General features: G+C 20.2%; 2 protein-coding genes and 6 non-coding genes across 8 annotated transcripts in view; 6 read left to right on the forward strand and 2 right to left on the reverse strand.

The window, feature by feature from the left end:
* Window positions 1-759: 759 nt before the first annotated feature.
* PF3D7_1147900 (peroxisome assembly protein 22, putative) lies at window positions 760-1,413 on the reverse strand (the record flags this gene model as incomplete). The annotated part of the gene is made up of 1 exon (XM_001348118.1): window positions 760-1,413. One exon carries the CDS (start codon window positions 1,411-1,413, stop codon window positions 760-762), a length of 654 nt encoding a protein of 217 aa, XP_001348154.1.
* A 1,501-nt stretch (window positions 1,414-2,914) lies between these two features.
* Window positions 2,915-7,204, reverse strand: PF3D7_1148000 (serine/threonine protein kinase, putative; the record flags this gene model as incomplete). The annotated part of the gene is made up of 1 exon (XM_001348119.1): window positions 2,915-7,204. The coding sequence occupies one exon, from the start codon at window positions 7,202-7,204 to the stop codon at window positions 2,915-2,917; it is 4,290 nt and encodes a 1,429-aa protein (XP_001348155.1).
* A 2,892-nt stretch (window positions 7,205-10,096) lies between these two features.
* Window positions 10,097-11,755, forward strand: PF3D7_1148100. Its single transcript, XR_002966651.1, has one exon. It is a non-coding gene; the product is annotated as an uncharacterized ncRNA (non-coding RNA).
* A 2,217-nt stretch (window positions 11,756-13,972) lies between these two features.
* PF3D7_1148200 lies at window positions 13,973-14,516 on the forward strand. The gene has a single exon (XR_002966652.1). It is a non-coding gene; the product is annotated as an uncharacterized ncRNA (non-coding RNA).
* Window positions 14,517-16,360: 1,844 nt separating this feature from the next.
* On the forward strand, window positions 16,361-16,633 carry PF3D7_1148500. The gene has a single exon (XR_002966653.1). It is a non-coding gene; the product is annotated as an uncharacterized ncRNA (non-coding RNA).
* A 3,066-nt stretch (window positions 16,634-19,699) lies between these two features.
* Window positions 19,700-21,849, forward strand: PF3D7_1148600. The gene has a single exon (XR_002966654.1). It is a non-coding gene; the product is annotated as an 18S ribosomal RNA (ribosomal RNA).
* A 365-nt stretch (window positions 21,850-22,214) lies between these two features.
* On the forward strand, window positions 22,215-22,382 carry PF3D7_1148620. The gene has a single exon (XR_002966655.1). It is a non-coding gene; the product is annotated as a 5.8S ribosomal RNA (ribosomal RNA).
* Window positions 22,383-22,638: 256 nt separating this feature from the next.
* PF3D7_1148640 overlaps window positions 22,639-23,705 on the forward strand; it is a 4,205-nt gene continuing 3,138 nt past the window's right edge. Inside the window, exon 1 of the ribosomal RNA XR_002273090.2 lies at window positions 22,639-23,705. This exon is cut by the window's right edge and continues 3,138 nt beyond it. This is a non-coding gene — a ribosomal RNA (28S ribosomal RNA).

Raw genomic sequence — 23,705 nt, forward strand, 5'->3', positions numbered from 1 at the left:
AAAAAAAAAAAAAGAAAATAGAATAATATTTATGATTAAATAAAGGAACGCTGCTATTTAAAAGTATGTTTGGAAAGGTTATTTGAATGTTTGATTTTATAATATTCCCCAATCCTTGTTTATTAGTTATGTTATTAAAAATGTATAAGTAAATTGTGAAAATAACTGTATATATTTTTGAAATGATATTATAGAGAAAATTATATTTTATTTACATTTATATTAGTGTTAAATATAAAATTGTTTTTGAAATATACAAAAAAAAAAGAAACAGAAGAAAAAAAAAGAAAAAAAAAAAAAACATACATACACACACATAAATATATATATTAATATATATGATAGGATAAAATAAAACAATATGTTTAAAAATCCTGATAATTTTTCCTATGTTGTTTTCTTTATTTTATATTTAGTGTATCCATTCATATCATTCTTTAAAATGGATAGAACAATAAAAATACAAAAACATTTTATATGTAGAATATGACAAATTAAAAAAAAAAAAAAAAAAAATAGAATATACGTATATATATATATATATATATATATGTCTATATTATATTTGTACACGTGTATGAAGTGTTATAGAAAAAAAAATATTTTCATAAATAATAAAATGAAATTTATGTATGTTCATATATATATATATATATATATATATGTACATAATTAATAATTAGAACATAAAAATGTTAACATACAAAAATATGTTTTTCTGAACAATATTATAATTGAAATAATTATTATGATTCAAGGTTAATTAATACCTTCAACGGTTGCAACAGCACATATAACTTGAGTAAAGGCTTGTAGAGAAGTAAAAAAATTGGAATGATCACTTGTATTAATATTTTCATATATTTGAACAAGGTTTGGAATTTTCCCTGTTAATGTTTTTATAACTGTTTCATCATTATCAACATGGGTAAGTGGGGATAGTTGTCTTATCATTGATGCTCTTCCATTTGAAGTATTACAAAACATTAAACGATGTTCTTTTAAACCTTTATCAAATAATCCTAATTTTTTAAAGAGATCAATTATATTTTTTTCTTGAACATCATTTGATATTTGTGCAATAACAAAAAGTTCAGAAATAGAACTTAATTTATTTAATGGTTCTACTGAATTTTCCATAATGTGTGCATTATTACCAATAATTTTAATGACAATATCATTTAAACATAATGAAATAACGGGTTTACTACTTATATTTTTTTTATTCATTTTTCTTCTGTAACTTTCATTACTTGTATATCTTCTTTTAAATAATCGAAAGTAAAAAATATAAAACACAAATATCATACCAACCAATAAAATTGGTTGAATAATTGAAACATGTTTATCGTCCACATTTTCATATGCTTTATATTTTCTACATTCTTGCCCATTTTTACATGTTCTAGGCATTTTATTAAAAAGTACATTTGAAACATATATAAATATATATAATTATATTTATATATATGTATAATTGTATTCAGCTGTTATTGATCATAAAAAATAAATATAAAAATAAATTAAATAAATAAATAAATATATATATATATATATATATGTATAAATATAACCCTCGGAAAGAACAAGTGGTAATTTATAAGTACATTTAAAATATATATATATATATATATATATATATATATATTGTTGTTTTCTATTTGATATATTTATATATATTATATTTTTATTATATTAAAATATAAATATACCGTTAAAAAAAAAAAAAAAAATGTATATATACATATTATATATAATTTTTTTTTTTTCTTTTTTTAAATAGCATACTTAAAAATTTATAAGTTAAAAAAAGAATACAGTAAATATTAATTTTTTCCTTCTTTGTAATTATTTGAATACTCTTTTTTTATTTTTTTTTATTTTTTTTTATTTTTTTTTATTTTTTTTTTTTTTTTTTGGAATATAAACAATAAGATATAAAGATAATGATTTTATACATTAAAAAATATAAATATATGTTATTAATATTATCATATGGATTAATATATTATTAAGATGAAAATTATTATATAAAATGAAGATAATTTTAATGTTATTTTTGTGCATATATGTTTTTAATATATTTTAAATATTTTACCTTAAAACTTAATAATAAGGTTATTAAAATATACATATATATGTAATATATGTATAATATAATATAATATAATAAATTATAAATGGTATTATATATGTTTGTGTATATATTATACAAATATTATTTGTGCAAGAATAATTTATATTATAAAACATTTTTTTTATATAAAATATATTTTTTACTCAAATTTTTCCTTAATTAATTATGTATATTATTATATATATAGTCGAAGTATAAACAATTTGCTTATTTTCAATTTCTTTTTTTTTTTTTTTTTTTTTTTTTTTTATAAGAATTTTAAAGAATTCATTGTTCGCATTTGATATTTTTATTTCCCAATAAAAAGTAGGATAATAAACCTTCAAATTTATCAAAATGATATTTTATTCATACATTTGAGAAAAAAAAAAAATAAAGAAAGAACAATGTATGTTTATATTATATAAATTTTTATGTTAAATTTTTTTTTTTTTTTTTTTGATTTTCTTTTGGAAGAGATTAGTTAACATAATATGTATATGAATATATAAAAATGATTTCAATATTATTAATATTATAATATATAAATATATATATATATATATATAAATCTATATTATATCTATAAGAAAATATTGAATAAAATTTTTTAATGAATATAATAAAAAATGATATTACTTTTTTAAATGTAAGAACAATCAAAATGTTGTATATATATATATATATATATATTTATGTATGTATTAGTATTACAATGAGTTATAAGAAATAATCCAATTTATATAATACAAAAAATAGGTGCCCCAAAATATTTAATGATATATATATATAATTTCTTTATGGTATATTAAAGTAGTTAAAAATTGGATAGCTTAAGGCTTCTTCTATAGATGGTCGTAATTCATAGTCAAAATTTAGTAAATATTGTATGTAACTTAAAGTAGCATTAGAAATTTTTTGATTAATTTTTGGATAGGTTAATCCATTTTTCATTTTGTTAACTAATAATTCTTTTGAACATTTTTCAAGGTAATTAAATTGGAAAGGTCTTTCACAAAAGAGCATTTCATAAAGAATGCATCCCAATGACCAGATATCAATTTTATCTGTGATAAGAAGGTTTTTTTTATTTTTTAAACATTCTGGTGGTTGATAATACAATGTACCACCTCCATTGTAATATTGATGTGTATCTGGTAAAATTAGTTTGGCTAGTCCAAAGTCGGATATTTTTATAATTCCATCCTTGATTAATAAGTTGGCAGGTTTTAAATCACAATGGTGTACTTTTCCAGTTGGTAAATTTTTCATATATAATAAGCCTAATAATATTTGTTTAATCCAACATAAAGCTAAAAGTTCATTAATTGGCCCATGATATTTAATATATTTATCTAGATCAATATCACATAATTCCATTCCAACTAATAAATTTGTTGCTGAACCAAATACAAAAAAGAATTCTAATTTAACAATAAATATATGTCTATGACAATGTATATGTATATTTATTTCATTTTCTGCTCTTTGAATAATTTTATTTTTTATTTCATTGGACATACTTGGTTCAATTTTATGAATTTTGGCTGCATACATTTCTAAATTGATAGAATCAAAAACTTCCCACACTTCAGCAAATCCTCCTCTTCCAATTAAGTTCATCATTCTTATATTTATTTTTAATGGATTATAAAATGAGAATTCTGAGTTTTCTTGGAAATTAAAATGATCTAATCGTTTTTCAAGTATTGCTCTTTTTTTATCCAAATTTAATTTCATACTAAATAATTCAGTGTTTAAGAATTGAATATTTTTTTTTAAATATTTTTTTAAATTTAAATCAATAGGACCTTTTCTTAATAATGTTAAGAGAGATAAAAAAAATTTCAATGTGTGCTCGGTAGCACGACAATTCGAAAAATGAGTACCATCTCTAAAGGTATCTCTACTTGGAGGTAAAATAGATCTATTATGACTTTTTTTTTTGAGCATAGTTAGCCATGATAACTCTGATTCTTCTTCGTTTTCATTTAATATTATTTTATAATTTTTGACTGATTTTGAGAAAAAACTGTAAGGATATTGTTCGAAAACTTTATAAAATATTTCATTATTTATTTTTTCTTGTTTTTCATTAATAAAATTATAATTTTTTTTTTCACATATACAACGAACAATATCTTTTTTAATTTCATTTAAGTATTCTTCTGTTTTGTACATACCAGTTGATGATAAACGGCCTTCACCTGATAATTCATTATTATCATTATTATCATTATTATTATTATTACTATTATTATTATTATCATTATCATTATTATTATTATTATTACTATTATTATTATTATCATTATCATTATTATTATTATTATCATCACTTTTAGAATATGGATTTTTATCTATTTCTGCTAAACGTTTTCTCAAATTTATGGTGCTTAAAAGTTTTTCTTCTTTTCTGAAATAATTTTTATCATATGATTCATTGGAATCATTTTTATTATTTTTAGGGAATAAATTAAATGTGTTGTATTTTTTTTTTTTTTTTAATACAACATTTTTTTCTTTCTCTTCATCATTTTTCTTTTCATTATTCATTTGTTTAATTTTACATTTATAATATTCTTTATTTATATTATCATTTTTATTGGCGTTATTATCTTTTGGAGTTTGTTTTTCTTTTATGTTGCTTATTTTATTTTCCTTTTCCTTTTCCTTTTCCTTTTGTGCATTTGTTTTTATTATGTGTTCCTTTTCATTTTTCCCAATACGTTGTGAGGCGTGTTTTTCTTCATTTAAGTTCTTATTATTTATATGGGGATCTCCTCCATTAATCTTAACATTATTATAATTGTTATTATTTACTTGTTTCGCTTGTTCAAGAGGGATGTTATTTTGTTCACCTTTATTTATAGCATATTTGTTCTCATTATTATTTGCTTGATTATTTATAAGAGCTGTATTTACCACATGTTTTGTTTGTTCTTCTTCATTGTTTTTTTTTTTATAATTAAAATTTCTTATATCATGATATGCGTGTTTATCAAGGTTTCTTTTATTTAAAATTGTATAAAAGTTGACAGGTTCCTTTGAGAAATTTTCTAATAATTTTCCATATTCTGTCGTATCTAAATTATTTTCATCGCTTTGATCAATTTTATAAAAGTATCCATATTTGGATTGTTCATGATTTAATAATAATCTGTTCACCGATCGCTCTAATTGTTTTTCTTTTAATATGGATTCTAAAATTAGATATTTTAACGAGTGGATTTTTTCATCTATTTCTTGACATTCTCTTTTGTTTTTTTCTAAATAATTCAGATCATTTTGGAATAAGTTATAAAATTCTTGATTTTTTCGATATTCTTCAATCTTTTTAAATTGTTGTATTAATTTTCTAAAGTCTATTTCTTTTACATCTTTACTACGAAAATAAGTATGAATCATTCTAAGATAAAAATTTTTTATCTCTTCTTCTTTCATATTGTATACACATTTTTCAAATAGAACTACCATATTTTTTATTAATTCTTCTATATTTACTTTTTCAAGTAGTTCTTTATATAACCTTTTTATAATTAGGCTATTTTGTATCTTTGACATAAGTTCAATTATAACTAAATGATTTCTTTGTTTCCTTATTTTTTCTAATCTAAAATTTGGAATAATCATTTTTTTAAATCTTTTAATAAATTCCATTTTATCTCTTGAAGATTTGAATGTTTTTTTTTGTGTTATTTCTTTGAACAAATTGTTTGGTTTTTTTAGTTCTTCTAAATTTTTTTTTAGTTTTTTCATAATGTCTAAATTTTTATAATAACTTTTTATATCAAATATTATATAACATTTGGCATGGTTAATATATATTTCATATTCATTAATTAGATCATAAAAAAAATAAGTGCTTTTGGTATTTTTTGGAGAATTAGTTGATGAAGAATAATTATTTAAGCTACTATAATCTTCTTGATCAATATTGTCACCGTAATCTTCGTTATATTGGTCATTTTTTTCATTTAAATTTGATTCTTCTTTTATTTTCTCTTTCTCTATCTCTTTCTCTTTGTCCATCATTTGTTCTTTTTCTACTTCTTTCATTTTTTTGTTTTCTTCTTCTATAGTCGTTTCTTCGTCCTCTTGTTGCGCATCTTCTTCACATTTGGACTGTTTTGTACTATTCGATTGACTAGCTTTTCTTTTAAGGCATCTGCTAATATTTCTTTTGCTATTTTTTCCAAGATCAGTATTATTAGCATCTGATATGGTAGAAGTATTTAGGCTTCTTCTTTTTCTTCTTTCTTTTTTCGGTTCATATTTTGTTTGACTATGAATGCTAATATTTTGATTAGTTGGTTTTTCACATATATGATTGGTATAATTATATTGAGTATTCGATGTTTTTTCTTTGCTTGAATTTTCTTCACATATAGTATTTATCGGAATAGTGGTATTATTACTATCGGCGTTTGTCGAATCATCCGTTTTTAATTTTTTGGTTAAAGGTATGGAATTTTGTTTAACAAAATAATGTTCAATATGATGTTCTTTGTTACTGCTAGAATTTTTTGCTGTTCTCCTATAAATTTTATGCGTTTTTTTTAAATTGGTATTTTTTACTCTAATAAAAAAAGGGTTATAAAATGAATTGACCTTGGTATCTGATTTTTTAAGAAAATATTTACTATTTTTTGTATCAAAATTATGAAGTCTGTATTCAAAATTTATTCCAGGTATAATCAATAAATTATTTAAAGTATCAATAAAAATTAATGGATTTGTTCTCAAATATTCAATATAATTTTCATCTTTATATTTAACTCGGAATTTTGTTTTCTGCCTTAATAAGTATATAAAATCATTTTGCTTCAAATTTGTTGTATCATAATCATTTTTGTCATCATACGTAAACAATAAGGTTAATTTTTCAAATGAATCGATACCTTTATAAATAATTCCATTAACATAATGTAATAAATCATTTATATCTTCGAAATTTTTTTTTAATTCATATTTAAAAATTTGATCAATTAAGGGAAGTTCGTTTTCATTTCTTAAAGTTTCTCTAATATGATATATTCGTTGTCTTAGGTAAGGATTTAATGAATTATCTTCAGTGTAATCATACATTTTGAAATTTTTGTGTTTTTCCTTTTTATTTTATATCTATTTGTGCTTGTAATTTTTTTTTTTTTTTTTTTTTTCTTTGTGGAACATGAATTGTAAGTAGAACAATATGTCACATAAAAATATTATATATATATATATATATATATATATATATATGTATGTATCTTATATCCTTTTTTAATTTTGTTTTTTTTCTGAAAATATAAAGATAAAAAAAAAATTTATAAATTCATTTTGACACTTTATTTTTGACTTTTATAAAAGAATATTCAATGGAAAATTAAGCCAAATAATAATAAATTATAAAAAAAATTCACATATATACAAATATATATATATATATTAAACAAATTATATAATTATATATATTATACACATATATTTTCATATTTATTTGATAACTAAAATAAAAAGGATATATAATTTTAAAAAAGGTTATATGATTATATAATAATAAAAATAGTTTATATTTACTATGGCAAAAATATATTTATATATATTTATAAATATATTTTTAAATAAAAAAAAGAAAACCATACATACGTATATGACTTTTTTTTTTATCAAATGTGTAAAGTGTATCTAGTTACTCCTTGTACATAATAAATGATTTTTGATTTTGATAAAAGAATATTTTTTGGAAGCAACTAAAACTCTTTTGTTTTAAATGGATATTTTTTGAATATTACAATAAAAAAAAATATATATATATATATATAGTAGTGTATTAAACGTAATATTATATATTTATGTATTAAACGTATTATTATATATTTATGTATTAAACGTAATATTATATATTTATGTATTAAACGTAATATTATATATATATATATATATATGTATATTATATGCATAGACGATGAAGTTCGAGAATATAAGTAATACTACTTATCCTATTTTAGTTGTGAACATATATAAATATTATAATATATAATTAGATGGAAAACGTTAAAAATAAATTTTAGTTTATATATATATATATATATATATATATATATATATATATTTTAAATAATTACAATATTATCTTTAAGATGTTTTTCCTTTTTTATTTTTTACATTTTTTTTGTAAATTGACAAATTACTGAAGAGTTACACAAATATTGTAATTTTGTATAATGTGTACCATGTTTAATTTACATAAAGAGTTTTTTATATGTCTATATAATCTAGAATCTGATTAATTATTCAACCAATAATTTGTAGAATATTTTATAAAAGAATATATTTATTGTCTCTTATAAATAAATAAATAAATAAATAAATATATATATATATATATATATATTGAAATATTTTTTTAACATTTGAAGTTTGATAAAATAATTTTACATAAGATATATTAAAATTGAACCATAGAATGTTATCAATTATTTCAATTGTTAATATTTTTAATACAAATATAATAACTTGTATGTAATATATACATATATATTTAATTTATATATCTATGTTAATTGAACAAATAATATGTGAATGAAAGATTAGTAAAATATTTATACCACATTCCTTGATATTAATGTTTTTAATATTGTTTCAATATTTTAAAGATATGATATTATATTTAACTTTTAATATATATGCTGCCTTTTATATAAAATTGTTAAAATATATTTATTGAAATATTATAAACAAATATCAAAATGAAAATATAGAAGAACATATTTATGTTAAAAGAAATACTTATATGATAATTATGGATAATTTACTGTTTTTCTTATTAAAAAAAATAAATAAATTATAATATATTACTTAACCATTATGATAATAATTATATGTACAAACTATCAAATATAATATATATATATATATATATATATAATAAATATATATAATTACGAATATTATTAAAGGTATTTGGCTTAGTAAATTTTTTTTTTTTTTTTTTTTCTTGTTCATTTTGTGTATGTAATGGATTATACACTATATGTAAATAAAAATGTGAAATTTTTTCTTAAATTTAAATGAATGATTTTTAGCATTAAAATGTTCACATTATTGCAATTATCTCAAATTTTCATTTTAATAATTTTTTACTAATTATTTTAAAGTTATACAAATATATATATATGTATATATATATTTATTTATTTATTTATTTTTCTTTTTATATGAACTAGTGGTTTCTTATAATTTTATTATTATATTTATTATTATTAGAATTGAAAAAACAAAAAAGAAAAGAAATGTACAGAGCTTATCTTTTTATTTATAAAATAGATGAATATTTTAAAAAATTATAAGGCATAAAATACTTCTATTAAAATGAAAATTAAAAAAAAAAATTTATATATTTTATATGTGTAAATGGTTTAGTAGGATTATAATTATATGTAATAAAAATATTTATGTAATCTATTCTTTCTGCTCTTATACACACAAATAAAGATTTTTTTATATACAGATAGATGCTTTGAATGAAAAGATAAAAAATGTACATATATATTATATATATATTATATATATATATATATATATATATGTATTATTTGAATATAACAAATATGTACTTAAAATTGTTATATTAATAAATTAAAATAGGATATTATTATATTATTTTTTTGTTAATGTTATAAACATTTATTTTCTTTTTGATTTGTTTTAATGGTAAATATCGTATTCTTCATGATATATATTTTATATACATTTATTATAATTTTATTTTCCACTTGAATTATATATAAAAAATAAAATAATATTTAAATAAATAAATAAATAAATATATATATATATATATATATATATATATATATATATATATATATATATATATATATTTACATATAAATTAAATTTTTGATTAATTAATTTAAATTCCTTTAAATGTATAATTCTTATTGTTTTATTATTTCTTTGATTTTTTATAGTGTTCTTGATTTTTGTTCACTATTTTTGTTCAATATAATTTTATTATTTTATTTTATTTATTTATTTTAATATGTATAATTATTTTATTAAAAAATAAATCTTTTGAAAGGAACATATAAATTTTAATTTTCCATTTAATATGTTTTCATAATGTATTATTTATTTTTATTTATCAAAATAAAATATATATTATAAAAGTGAATATTATATGTATTTATATTTATAACTCTATATAGTAACATATAATTTGTTATGTTCATTTTATTTTGTTAAAGTTAAATAATAGAAGTTTTTATTTTTATATGAATTTTTATATTTTTTGGCAAATTATTGAAGTTAGCACAATTTACGACTAGCGAAAAATAAAATAAAAAATAACTAGCCATTTTGTATTATATTAGCTATATATCATGAATATAAAGTATTAGGAGGCTACAGCTTTTATTTATTTTTTTTTTTATATCCACTTTAATGTAAACATTTTGGGAAGCAAATTTACCAAAAAACATTAAGTTATGTAAATTATAAAATTTAGTACATATTTTTGATAACAAATATACTTCCAAAAGGGATTTGTATTATCAAGGTATAATATACAAGGTTATAAGAATTACAAAAAAAGAATTAATTGCTTTATATTTGTTGTTGTATTTTTGAGTTTTATGTATAAGTATTTTTAATTGAACACATGATTGGGATGTGTAGAATTAATTTAGTTATATTATTATAATGTATGAACTTTTCTTCATTAATATGTAAAGGATAGAATGATGATACAAAGATATAAATGTGTGAATTAATTTATTTTTTTATAATATTTATAAGATTTTATCAAGAAATATATATATTCTTTATTAAAATTATACTTTAGTTTCTCTAGTTTATTATGGATAGACGAAGCAAAATCTATATCACATTATTTTTCAAAACAAATGAAAACTATTAAATGTATTCTATATCTTCTTTTTTCCTTCTTTTTCTTTCATTTCTATTCTTCTTTTTTTTTTCTCTCTTTTTATTTTCAATAAAGATGAAAATAATGTTTCTCATGAAATAATTAATTTTAGTATTTTATGTTATATGAATAATATTTCGTAAATATATAACTGGAAGATTTTATAGTCCAATGATTATATAAAAACTAATAAAACTATTTAAATATCACTATTAACGAAGAATACGGATAATATTGGAATATATTTTATAAATCTTCATAATTATATGATGTAATTTTAAATGAGGAGAGTGTGTTTTTTTTTTTTTTTTTTTTTTTTTTTTTATATATTAAAAAAAGAAAAGAAATAAAAATGTTATAATTTTGCATAACATTAATTAAATATTAAGGTATAATATTATATATAAATAAATATGTTATTTTGAAGAAAATATAATGTTATAAAATGGATGAATTTTATGTTAATAATATAAAAGGTTTACTCAAATTATTCAGATAAAAGTAATATATTAAACTTTTTATATTCAAATATATTTTTTTTTTTTTTCAATTGATATATGAAGGTGTAAATTTTAAAATATAACTAGCATGAGTTTAATATGGTAAATGAAATAACAAACATATATATATATATATATTTCATTTTTTGTTTTTTTTCTTATACTTCATATATTTTTTTGTATATATATATATGTACATATAAATATATAATTTATTATGTCCCTTATTTAAAATTTTTATGCGTATATATATAGGAACAACAATTTTATACCTTTATATATATATAAAGGCATGGCATTAAAATTTAGTGCATATATCTTAGCATGGGCATACTTTAAAAATATGTTTTTATACGAAATAAATGTTCAAAAAGAAATTTAATTAGAAAATGATATAATTAATTTTAAAATAAACAAATGCAAATGGTGCTGTGCTACGTCTCATGAAGAAAGAGAAAGGATATCACAAATAAATCCAGTTAGTGTGTTTCGATGAAGTATTATAATATATAAAAAAAAAAAAAAAAAAAAAAAAATTTTTAATTTTTATTTTCTTTTTTAATTTTTTAATATTTAATTAATTCACTCTTTTGTTCATAAAATTTTCCTTTTTCATTAAAACTTTCTGTTCTTTGGATTCTTTGATAAGAAAGAAAATGTTTATGAAATAAATAAATCAACATATATAATATTCAAGGAAGAATTATATTAAAGTTGAGTATGGAGAGATATACAGTATATGTGAAATATAAGTATAGTCGAAGGTTTTTATCCATAAAAAATAAAATATGGTTGTTTTATATAACAAATTAACATTGATATACAGCTAAATGTGAAATTTATATTAGACATACCATTAAATAATATTTAAACTCCCCCCCTCTTTTATTCTATGTAATAAATGTAACAAAGAAATGTTGATGATTATTACTAATAATTGTATAGAACAGGTTATTCTGAGCATATATATATATATATATATATATATATATATGTATTGTTTTTATAGTAATTAAATATATTACACAATTATATAATATTTAGTTAAAATGTATATATTGTGTATATATATCATAACTTTTGAGGTACATATATATTATGTAAGGATAAAAGGGGGAGGGAGAAAATGTTATTAAGTATATAATAAATATTGTGTGTAATACATGATAGTTAAATTATATGTAGCGTATTTTTTATAAGCCATTTTAAAGGTTTTACGCGCCTTTAAAGGTAGAGATGTAGTAAATATATTTTAATTGTTCGGTTTAATTTACTGTTCAAGAGGATGAATATATATAAAGATCTTTTATTTCGTAAGAAATATTAGGTTGAACTCTCTCTTTAAATTGATTTCATAATAATAAGTGTGTACTATAGTTTATTTTTGTATTACACATTTATTATTATGAAATCAATTTCTGAAATGCTGTATGGATATATAAAATCCTTATAAGTGTGTTACGAGCCTTTTGAGGTGGAGGTTTGTAATTAATATATTTTGATCAAAATTCTGAAACGATCAAAGTATCCTCATTATAATTCTTAGGAATATATTTGCAGGTTTACCTCTTCATTAATTACTTTATAATATAATATATATATATATATGATATTGTTATTTTTATAGCATGTTGTATATATATATATATTGTATGATGAAATATAATTAATTAAAAATACGTATGCTCCCATGGCTTGATGTAGACACCTATATAATTATATTAATAATTATATGAATTCCTTGTATAGGCGGCAGATGTGCCAATAAAGATGTGGTGCATTATATATATATATATATATATATATATTTAGTTTATTAAATAAAATGAATAAATTAATTTTTGTTTGTTTGTTTTTTTTAATAGAACTAAAATGCACCTTATAGATGATGTATTATACCTATATGGTAATATTCATATTTATCAAAAAGAGGTGTGAATCTTTTTATCATTATATTATTAAATATATTGATATTAGGTAGTAGCACATATTCTCTGTATTATAAATATTATCATCTAAAGCGGAATGCAAAATTCTGCTCCCCATGACTTGTTAAAAGCCTCGAGGGTATAACGCACCAAGAGAGGTGGAGAATAACTTCATTTGAGTTTTTATAATGAGAGAAAATGAAACAAACTCTCTTATATTAAACACACATATATATATGTATATATATAGTAGTCTTTTTATCAAATTGTATGTTATTCTTCGAGTTGTTTGCGAATATAAATAATTTAATATATTTTAATTTTTATTTTTTTCTTTTTTTTTTATATACGAATATTGAAGACATAAAAATGTATTATATTTTTAGTACATTTTTATGTGAAATTGCAATTAGTAGTATTAAGAAAAAAAGAGAAAATAGGAATTAAAATAAATTATATATTAGTAGTATTCAACAGGAAGTCGGAGAATGTTCAATAAGTAAATTCATTTTAAGGTTTAACGTATCCTTAAAGTGTTTACATATATATATATATATATATATGTAAAGATTTATTTGCGAATATAAATATTATTTACCTGCGAATATTGATAGCATGTTATTGTTTGTTATTTTTTCAGAAAATTATATAGTTAATTATTTGAAAAAATTGCAAATGATATTTATGTTAATATAACAATTAGTAGGAGGTAACATATAATATATATTAGTAGTAGTAAAGAAAATTCGGTAATGATGGTATAATTTCTTATAGTTTGTAATACATACGACTTAAGAATAGAAGAGTAAAAAGATTTATGATAGTTTTTGTGTTTTAATGAGAACATATCATATAATATATAGTCCACTATTATTATATTTTTATTGAATATAAATAGTAGGATAGCTGTTCTGACCACATTTAAAATAGTTTATTATAAAATTGAACATTGCATTAGAAAAGGAGAACCTTTGTTTATTTTCCTTTTGCATATATATTACCTTACATTTGTTATGGTATATACGTCATGTAGTTTTAACTACGGGGAGGGTTAAATACCCAGAAAAATTATATTTGTGAGCATATTATATACATATATATATGTGTGTGGATGGTACAATGGCGGAATTGATTGGTATCAAATAAAAATGAAAAAGACTACGTCATATATTTTTATCATTGTTTTGTGCAATGATAAAATATATATAAATCCTCATATATGCATTTTTAGAAATGTAAAAATGAGGTTGCGGGGGGGTCCAAGCGCATGGGTAAGTGGTATATGGGTAGGTGTCGATATGTGTATGTTAAAGTATAACAAACTCAATCATTAATTTTAATCAGCTATGTGTTAGTGTAATTTGATTAACACATTAGTTGATTAATTATTTTTATTGAGTTTGTTATTACTTAAATTATCATATACATATATATATATATATATATATATGTATATGATTTTTTATTAAAGGCCAAATTTCGTAAATAAATATATATATATATATATATATATATAATATACATTTATATGTTTTTATTTATGTATATTTGAAGACTCGTAATTTGGCCATTAATTTTTGTATATATATAAAAGTCCTCGAGGGTTACAACGCACCAAAGAGAGGCAGGGGAAAAACTGCATTCGTGATTTTAAAATTAAATACTTTAATTTTTTAGCACATTCTTTTTAGTCTTCAAAGAATTGTATGTTTTTCTCTGAGTTGTTTGCGAATATAAATAATTATGCTTTTTGCGAACACGGTTGACATAAAAACGTATTGTTTTTTTTTATATTTTTATATAAAGTTGCCGTTAGTAGTGTATAATTATATATTAGTAGTATTCAACGATGAAGTCGGTATAACTATTTATGAATTAAATCCTTATGAAGGTGTAACGCGACCTTCGAAGGTAGAGAATTATGAAAAAGGAATTTATTTACTGTTACTTAAATGTAAATATACATATTCCATTAATATCTCTTAGAATCTGATTGCGAATATAAATATTTTACCTGCGAATATTGATATCACGTTTATGTGTTATTTTTAAGATGCTCATTTTGTTTTTATTAACTTTTGCGTATTCTTATTAGGTACACATATTCGTGATAATATATCAGTTAGTAGGAGTGTAAAATATATATCAGTAGTAGTCAGAAAACGTCGGTTTTGTATGTATATATATATATGTAATATATATATATATATATATATATATCTTATTATAGATATGTATACATATATCTTATTTGAGGTATGTATACTCATATCTTATTTGAGGTATGTATACTCATATCTTATTTGAGGTATGTATACACATATTTTTTTTATAGGTTTGTATACACATATCTTATTAGAGGTATGTATACACATATCTTATTAGAGGTATGTATACACATATTTTTTTTTATAGGTTTGTATACCCATATCTTATTAGAGGTATGTATACACATATGTTGTTAGAGGTATGTATACACATATGTTGTTAGAGGTATGTATACACATATGTTGTTAGAGGTATGTATACACATATGTTGTTAGAGGTATGTATACACATATGTTGTTAGAGGTATGTATACACATATGTTGTTAGATGTATGTATACACATATCTTATTAGAGGTATGTATACACATATCTTATTAGAGGTATGTATACACATATGCATATTTTACAATTAAGTAAAATATGTCATATGACTTTTAATTTCAGACTTAATAAATTTTTCAGATTTACAAATTGAACAAGATTCAAAAGGATTTAACTTTTATCTATCATATAGTTATAGTTAATTCTTTTGAAGATTGAGTATTCAGAATGTATAACATTTTTTTGTTATAAGAAGAAAGGATTATTTTTATTATCCATGTGTAAGTTTATGTAAATTGAATAAATTTTTACTTGTTATTATTAGAAAAAAATAAAAAGTAAAAAGTAAAAAATAAAAAAAAAAAGTAAAAAGTAAAAAAAAAAAAGTAAAAAGTAAAAAAAAAAAAGTAAAAAGTAAAAAAAAAAAAGTAAAAAGTAAAAAAAAAAAGTAAAAAGTTAAAAAAAAAGTAAAAAGTAAAAAAAAAAAGTAAAAAGTTAAAAAAAAAGTAAAAAGTTAAAAAAAAAGTAAAAAGTAAAAAAAAAAAGTAAAAATTTAAAAAAAAAAAGTAAAAAGTAAAAAATAAAAAAGTAAAAAAAAAAAAAGTAAAAAAAAAAAAAAAAGTAAAAAAAAAAAAAGTAAAAAAAAAAAAAAAAAAAAAAAAAAAAAAAAAAAAAAAAAAAAAAAAAAAAAAAAAAAAAAAAAAGTAAAAAAAAAAAAAAAAAAAAAAAAAAAAAAAGTAAAAAAAAAAAAAAAAGTAAAAAAAAAAACCTATTTATATATATACTTATTTTTTATTTTATGCATATACGCATTCATATACATCACATTTATGCTTGTGTTATAGTGTTTTTACATATACAAAAAAAGTTCACTCTCCTAATGTAAAGAGGTGAATGAACTTTATTGTTGGATGATATTGTATTTTAATTAAAGTAAATAATTAAAATATATGGGAAGTGTGTGGGTATGGAAGGCAGTATAAATATTGATTGGATAATGGTATTAATGTTATGTATGTATTTATCGTTGAAAATCAGAAGAAATAATATATATATGTTTGTCTAAATAAATAATGTATTGTTAGATGAATGAATATATCATTATTAATAGCGTGAAAATATATAATTAAAATTTACATGAATAAAAATTTTTTGTACGTCTTAAATTCATAATTAAATGTGTTACATGAATAAATATTTTTTAAAAAGTCTTAAATTCATAATTAAATGTGTGTTACATGAATAAAAAATTAACAATTAGTCTTAAATTCATAATTAAATGTGTTACATGAATAAAAAATTAACAATTAGTCTTAAATTCATAATTAAATGTGTTACATGAATAAATATTTTTTTTAATAAGACTTAAATATATAAAATTAATGATTACATGAATAAATATTTTTTTAATAAGACTTAAATATATAAAATTAATGATTACATGAATAAATATTTTTTTAATAAGACTTAAATATATAATTAATTGTTACATGAATAAATATTTTTTTAATAAGACTTAAATATATAATTAATTGTTACATGAACGAATATGTGCAGTTATACAAATAAACATAACGCTAAATAATATTAATAATGATATATTCAAGATTAAATAACGATATGGCGGAGGAATAATGACAAGACAAATAAGTAATAGTATATATTACTATATATATGTGTGAAGATGGATAACGAAATATTGAAGAAGGTTGGATTTATTGAAGAAATGAAAATCTATGAAGAAATATATTTGTGTATTAAGCTTGGAATATAATATACTGGAACATAAAAATTTATAACTTTTTTTTTTTTTTTTAATTTTTTATGTGTCAATATATATATATATATATATATATATTTATATTAATGCTAATAATTTTATTATAACTATTAATAAGATTTATTAAGAATTTTTTTTCCCTATTACATATGATATTTTAATTTTTATTTTTATTTTATTTTAATTTTTTTTTTTATTTTTTTTTATTTTTTTTTATTTTTTTTTTATTTTTTTTTTATTTTTTATAATTAACCAACTAAAAACTATAAAATTTTTATTTTATAGCATAATAAATAAATTATAATATTAAAATTAATTTTCTCTTTTAAAATTAAATAATATAAGAATTTTAAAAAATACTTTTGTGAAAAATCAAAAGGCAAACATTTCAATTTCAAGTATAATTTCTTTTCCTACTTTCCTTATATCATTTACAATATTTAACCTCCATATAAATATATATATATATATTTAGGGTTTAATGTTAGGTTTTATTCTTTAGGTTTTATTCTTTAGGTTTTTTAACTTTTGGTTCTAAAATAAATTTGGAAAAATATATATATGTATTAAATATATAAAAAAAAATAGACCATTTCATTAAAATTTTCATTTCATATGGATTTGTAAGTTTTTTTTTGAAGAAAAAAAAATATATCTTAATATAAAAGCATATTATAATAATGTATTAAGTTAATAAACATAATTGATAATCTGTTAAATTTTATACTATATAATAATTTGAGTTAATAATTGATATGTGTATGCCACATTATATAAAAATATTAAATATATATATTTAATATTTAATATTATAATGGATACCATAAATGTTTTTATAAAGTTATATAAAATATAAATTGATATATTTATAATAAAAATAATTTTATAAGTGCAAAATAGCTTATTTATAAAACATCATAAGGTTTTATTAAAAGTAAATAGTAATTTTATTTGTTTTTAAGAAAATTGAAATATATTTTATATTTATATTTATAGGATTTTATTATAATACGTACAAAGTACAAACTTAAATATGAACACATGTATTTTTATTTATAATATGTTATTATTATAAATAATTAATGATGTATGTACGGAATTTATATATTTGTAATATAAATTTATAAAAGAAAACAATAGTACTTTAGTTTTTCTTTTTGTATATGAATAATATGAATATGTAATATGAGTTTTTCATTTTATATATATAAATTATTTATCACACATAAAACAAAAATAAGAAATTATTATTATTGTATATATTTTATATAACATTAATATATATTATTATGTTTTTTTTAAATATATATATATATATATATATATATATATTTTTATAGATAGAGACGGAGGTAACATATATATTTATGATATAAAATTATAAAATTATGATAATAAATATATTTTTTATCTATGCATAATATACTTTTAAATATATATTTTGAGTTCTTCATTTTGTATATATATATTATTCATAGCACAAAAAATGTACTTATTATTTAATATTTTATATAACCTTATAATAACTATATTTGTTCTCTTTCTATAAATATATATATATATATATATATATATAAGAAAAATATATTAATATATATTATAAAATTATAAAATATTCAATTATAATAATTTTTTTTTTTTTTTTTTATTGTGTTGTCTATGAATAATATATATAAATATACATTTTGAGTTCTTCATTCTGTATATATATATTATTCTTAGTACATACAACAAAAGTGAAGCAAAAAGTAAATTATTTGAATTATTTTTTTCGAATGTAAAAGATTATTACAAATATATATGTTGCAAATATTATAAGTTTATATTAGAATGTGAATAATTTAATGATTATAATATATAATATATATAGTAACCTGGTTGATCTTGCCAGTAGTCATATGCTTGTCTCACAGATTAAGCCATGCAAGTGAAAGTACATATGTAAATAATATATTGAAACTGCGAACGGCTCATTAAAACAGTTATAATCTACTTGATGTTTTTAATATAAGGATAACTACGGAAAATCTGTAGCTAATACTTGTGAAAATACCTTTTGATATATACATATGTATGTATCATTAAGGTATGTATTTGTTAGATATAAGAATAAAATAAATATAATTGAATTATAACAAAGAAGAAACACATAAAATATGTGTATTATCAATCGAGTATCTGACCTATCAGCTTTTGATGTTAGGGTATTGACCTAACATGGCTATGACGGGTAACGGGGAATTAGAGTTCGATTCCGGAGAGGGAGCCTGAGAAATAGCTACCACATCTAAGGAAGGCAGCAGGCGCGTAAATTACCCAATTCTAAAAAAGAGAGGTAGTGACAAGAAATAACAATACAATATCGAAAAATGATTTTGTAATTGGAATGATAGGAATTTACAAGGTTCCTAGAGAAACAATTGGAGGGCAAGTCTGGTGCCAGCAGCCGCGGTAATTCCAGCTCCAATAGCATATATTAAAATTGTTGCAGTTAAAACGTTCGTAGTTGAATATTAAAGAATCCGATGTTTCATTTAAACTGGTTTGGGAAAACCAAATATATTATATATTTTGCTTTGTTCAAAATAAGGTTTTCTAATAAATTATGTTTTTATCAGATATGACAGAATCTTTTTTAAAATCTCTTCAATATGCTTTTATTGCTTTTGAGAGGTTTTGTTACTTTGAGTAAAATTAAGTGTTCATAACAGACGGGTAGTCATGATTGAGTTCATTGTGTTTGAATACTACAGCATGGAATAACAAATATGAATAAGCTAATTATTTTTTTTTTTCATAATTTTTTTTGATATTCTTATTAGCTTAGTTACGATTAATAGGAGTAGCTTTGGGGGCATTCGTATTCAGATGTCAGAGGTGAAATTCTAAGATTTTCTGGAGACGGACTACTGCGAAAGCATTTGCCTAATCTATTTCCATTAATCAAGAACGAAAGTTAAGGGAGTGAAGACGATCAGATACCGTCGTAATCTTAACCATAAACTATACCGACTAGGTGTTGGATGAATATAAAAAATATATAAATATGTAGCATTTCTTAGGGAATGTTGATTTTATATTAGAATTGCTTCCTTCAGTACCTTATGAGAAATCAAAGTCTTTGGGTTCTGGGGCGAGTATTCGCGCAAGCGAGAAAGTTAAAAGAATTGACGGAAGGGCACCACCAGGCGTGGAGCTTGCGGCTTAATTTGACTCAACACGGGAAAACTCACTAGTTTAAGACAAGAGTAGGATTGACAGATTAATAGCTCTTTCTTGATTTCTTGGATGGTGATGCATGGCCGTTTTTAGTTCGTGAATATGATTTGTCTGGTTAATTCCGATAACGAACGAGATCTTAACCTGCTAATTAGCGGTAAGTACACTATATTTTTATTTGAAATTGAATATAGGTAATTATACATGTTTATTCAGTGTTCAAATTAGGATATTTTTTTATTAAAATATTCTTTTCCCTGTTCTACTATAATAATTTGTTTTTTTTTACTCTATTTCTCTCTTCTTTTAAGAATGTACTTGTTTGATTAAATAAAGCTTCTTAGAGGAACAGTGTGTATCTAACACAAGGAAGTTTAAGGCAACAACAGGTCTGTGATGTCCTTAGATAAACTAGGCTGCACGCGTGCTACAATGATATATATAACAAGTTGTTAAAAATGTACTTATAAATAAGTGTGTACAGTTTTTCCTGTACTGAAAAGTATAGGTAATCTTTATCAGTATATATCGTAATTGGGATAGATTATTGCAATTATTAATCTTGAACGAGGAATGCCTAGTAAGCATGATTCATTAGATTGTGCTGACTACGTCCCTGCCCTTTGTACACACCGCCCGTCGCTCCTACCGATTGAAAGATATGATGAATTGTTTGGATATGAATTAAAATAATGAAATTTTATATTTCTGATTTTTTCTAGAAGAACTGTAAATCCTATCTTTTAAAGGAAGGAGAAGTCGTAACAAGGTTTCCGTAGGTGAACCTGCGGAAGGATCATTATTAATATGAAACGATTATAAGAAAGAAAAGAAATGTATTAATATTTTTAAAATATAAATACATATTTCTTTTTTTTTAATGTACTTTTTTTATAAAAGGTGTAATATAATAATATTTTAGATATTTTTTACTATTTTATAAAAAAAGTACGAAAATTTGATATTACATAATAAAATTATTTTTTATTAAATAATTTATGGTAATATCAAATTTTCACCAACAATATTGAATACTCAAACTTTTTACATAATTATTTGTTTTATATATATATATAATATCTTTATGAGTAGTTATATTTTGAAGAAAATTATATTTAATACAATAATATTTTTATAACTTAGATTTAATTTTTAATATAATTTATATAGCCACAATCTTAACGATGGATGTCTTGGTTCCTATAGCGATGAAGGCCGCAGCAAAGTGCGATATGCAATGAAAAATGCAATTACTGTGAATCATCAGAATGCTGAATGTAAACTATACCATATTTACCCTTATGGGCAAATTAACGTGGTATTCCTACAGAAAATAAAACAATACTTTGTGCTTCTCTGGTTTTTTTTTTGTGATATGTTATATTTTAATCATATATATATATTATCATAGAAGAAAAAGAGAATTTGGATTATTTCATAATTCTAATACTAAAAAAAATTAATTTCTTTAGTTAAAATTTCTCACTGAATAAATAAGTTTTTACTTTGATTGGTTCTAGAGGAGAGAAAGTTTATATGTAATTTATTAGAAATAATATTTATATGTATATATTTTTTTTTTTACAAAGTATTTGATTTGATGTTAGGAAGGCAAATCCGCCGAATTTAAGCATATAATTAAGCGGAAGAAAAGAAAATAACAATGATTTCTTTAGTAACGGCGAGTGAACAAGAAAAAGCTCAAGGAGATAATTCTATATCGTAGTTGTAAAAAGACTATGTGTATAGAAATTGTTCTGTTATAAGGAAGAAGTAATCTGAGAATATATGGGATTTATATATATATTTAGTTATCGAAATAAGTAGGAATACTTTCCCATAGAGGGTGAAAGGCCCGTAGTTAATAAATATATAAAGTTCTTTTTTTTTGGATAATTTTTTTTTTAAAGAGTAGTGCTCTTTGAGATTGGAGTACAAAGATGTGTGATACATTTCACATAAGGCTAAATATATATAGGAGACCGATAGGAAACAAGTACCGTGAGGGAAAGATGAAATAGTACTCAGGAATGAGCAGTTAAATAGTACCTGAAATCGTTAAGGTGGAACGGATTAAGAAAGGAAAATGTAAGAAGATAGTAAATATTACTCGGCGAGTTTTATTAAGATACGATTTTTTTATAAAAAGAAACATGAGTGAACGAGAATAAATTATAATATAATTATATTAGATAGGTATAGAATAGATACACAGGACTAAGGGGGGAGGAGTAGTAAGAAAAAGGGTGCAGTGTAAAAGGGTTATGCTTGTATGTTTGAGTATTCACTGCTTCTTTTTTTTTTTTTCTGTAATTTTATATCTATTTAATTAAAGTATCCTTAGCTAATAATAATTTATGAAGGAAGAACTTAATTTATATGAGTTTTAAAAGGCATGATTATATTGTATATTATATGATATATATATAATTATGTTTTAACCGAAATGCGTATAATTATTCTGTTTACTGAGGAAAGAGGTAAACAATAGTGTGAACTAAGAATGGGATATTTCTTTTTTCTGATTGTAAGTTGTTTTTAAATAGTACTTTTTTAACCCACTCGTCTTGAAACACGGACCAAGGAGTCTAACAAATGTGCGAGCGTATGTGATATGAATAAAAACATATATAAATTTTTAGTTACGCGTAATTAATG

The sequence above is a fragment of the Plasmodium falciparum genome (assembly GCF_000002765.6).
Source record: "Plasmodium falciparum 3D7 genome assembly, chromosome: 11".
Lineage (NCBI taxonomy): Eukaryota > Apicomplexa > Aconoidasida > Haemosporida > Plasmodiidae > Plasmodium > Plasmodium falciparum.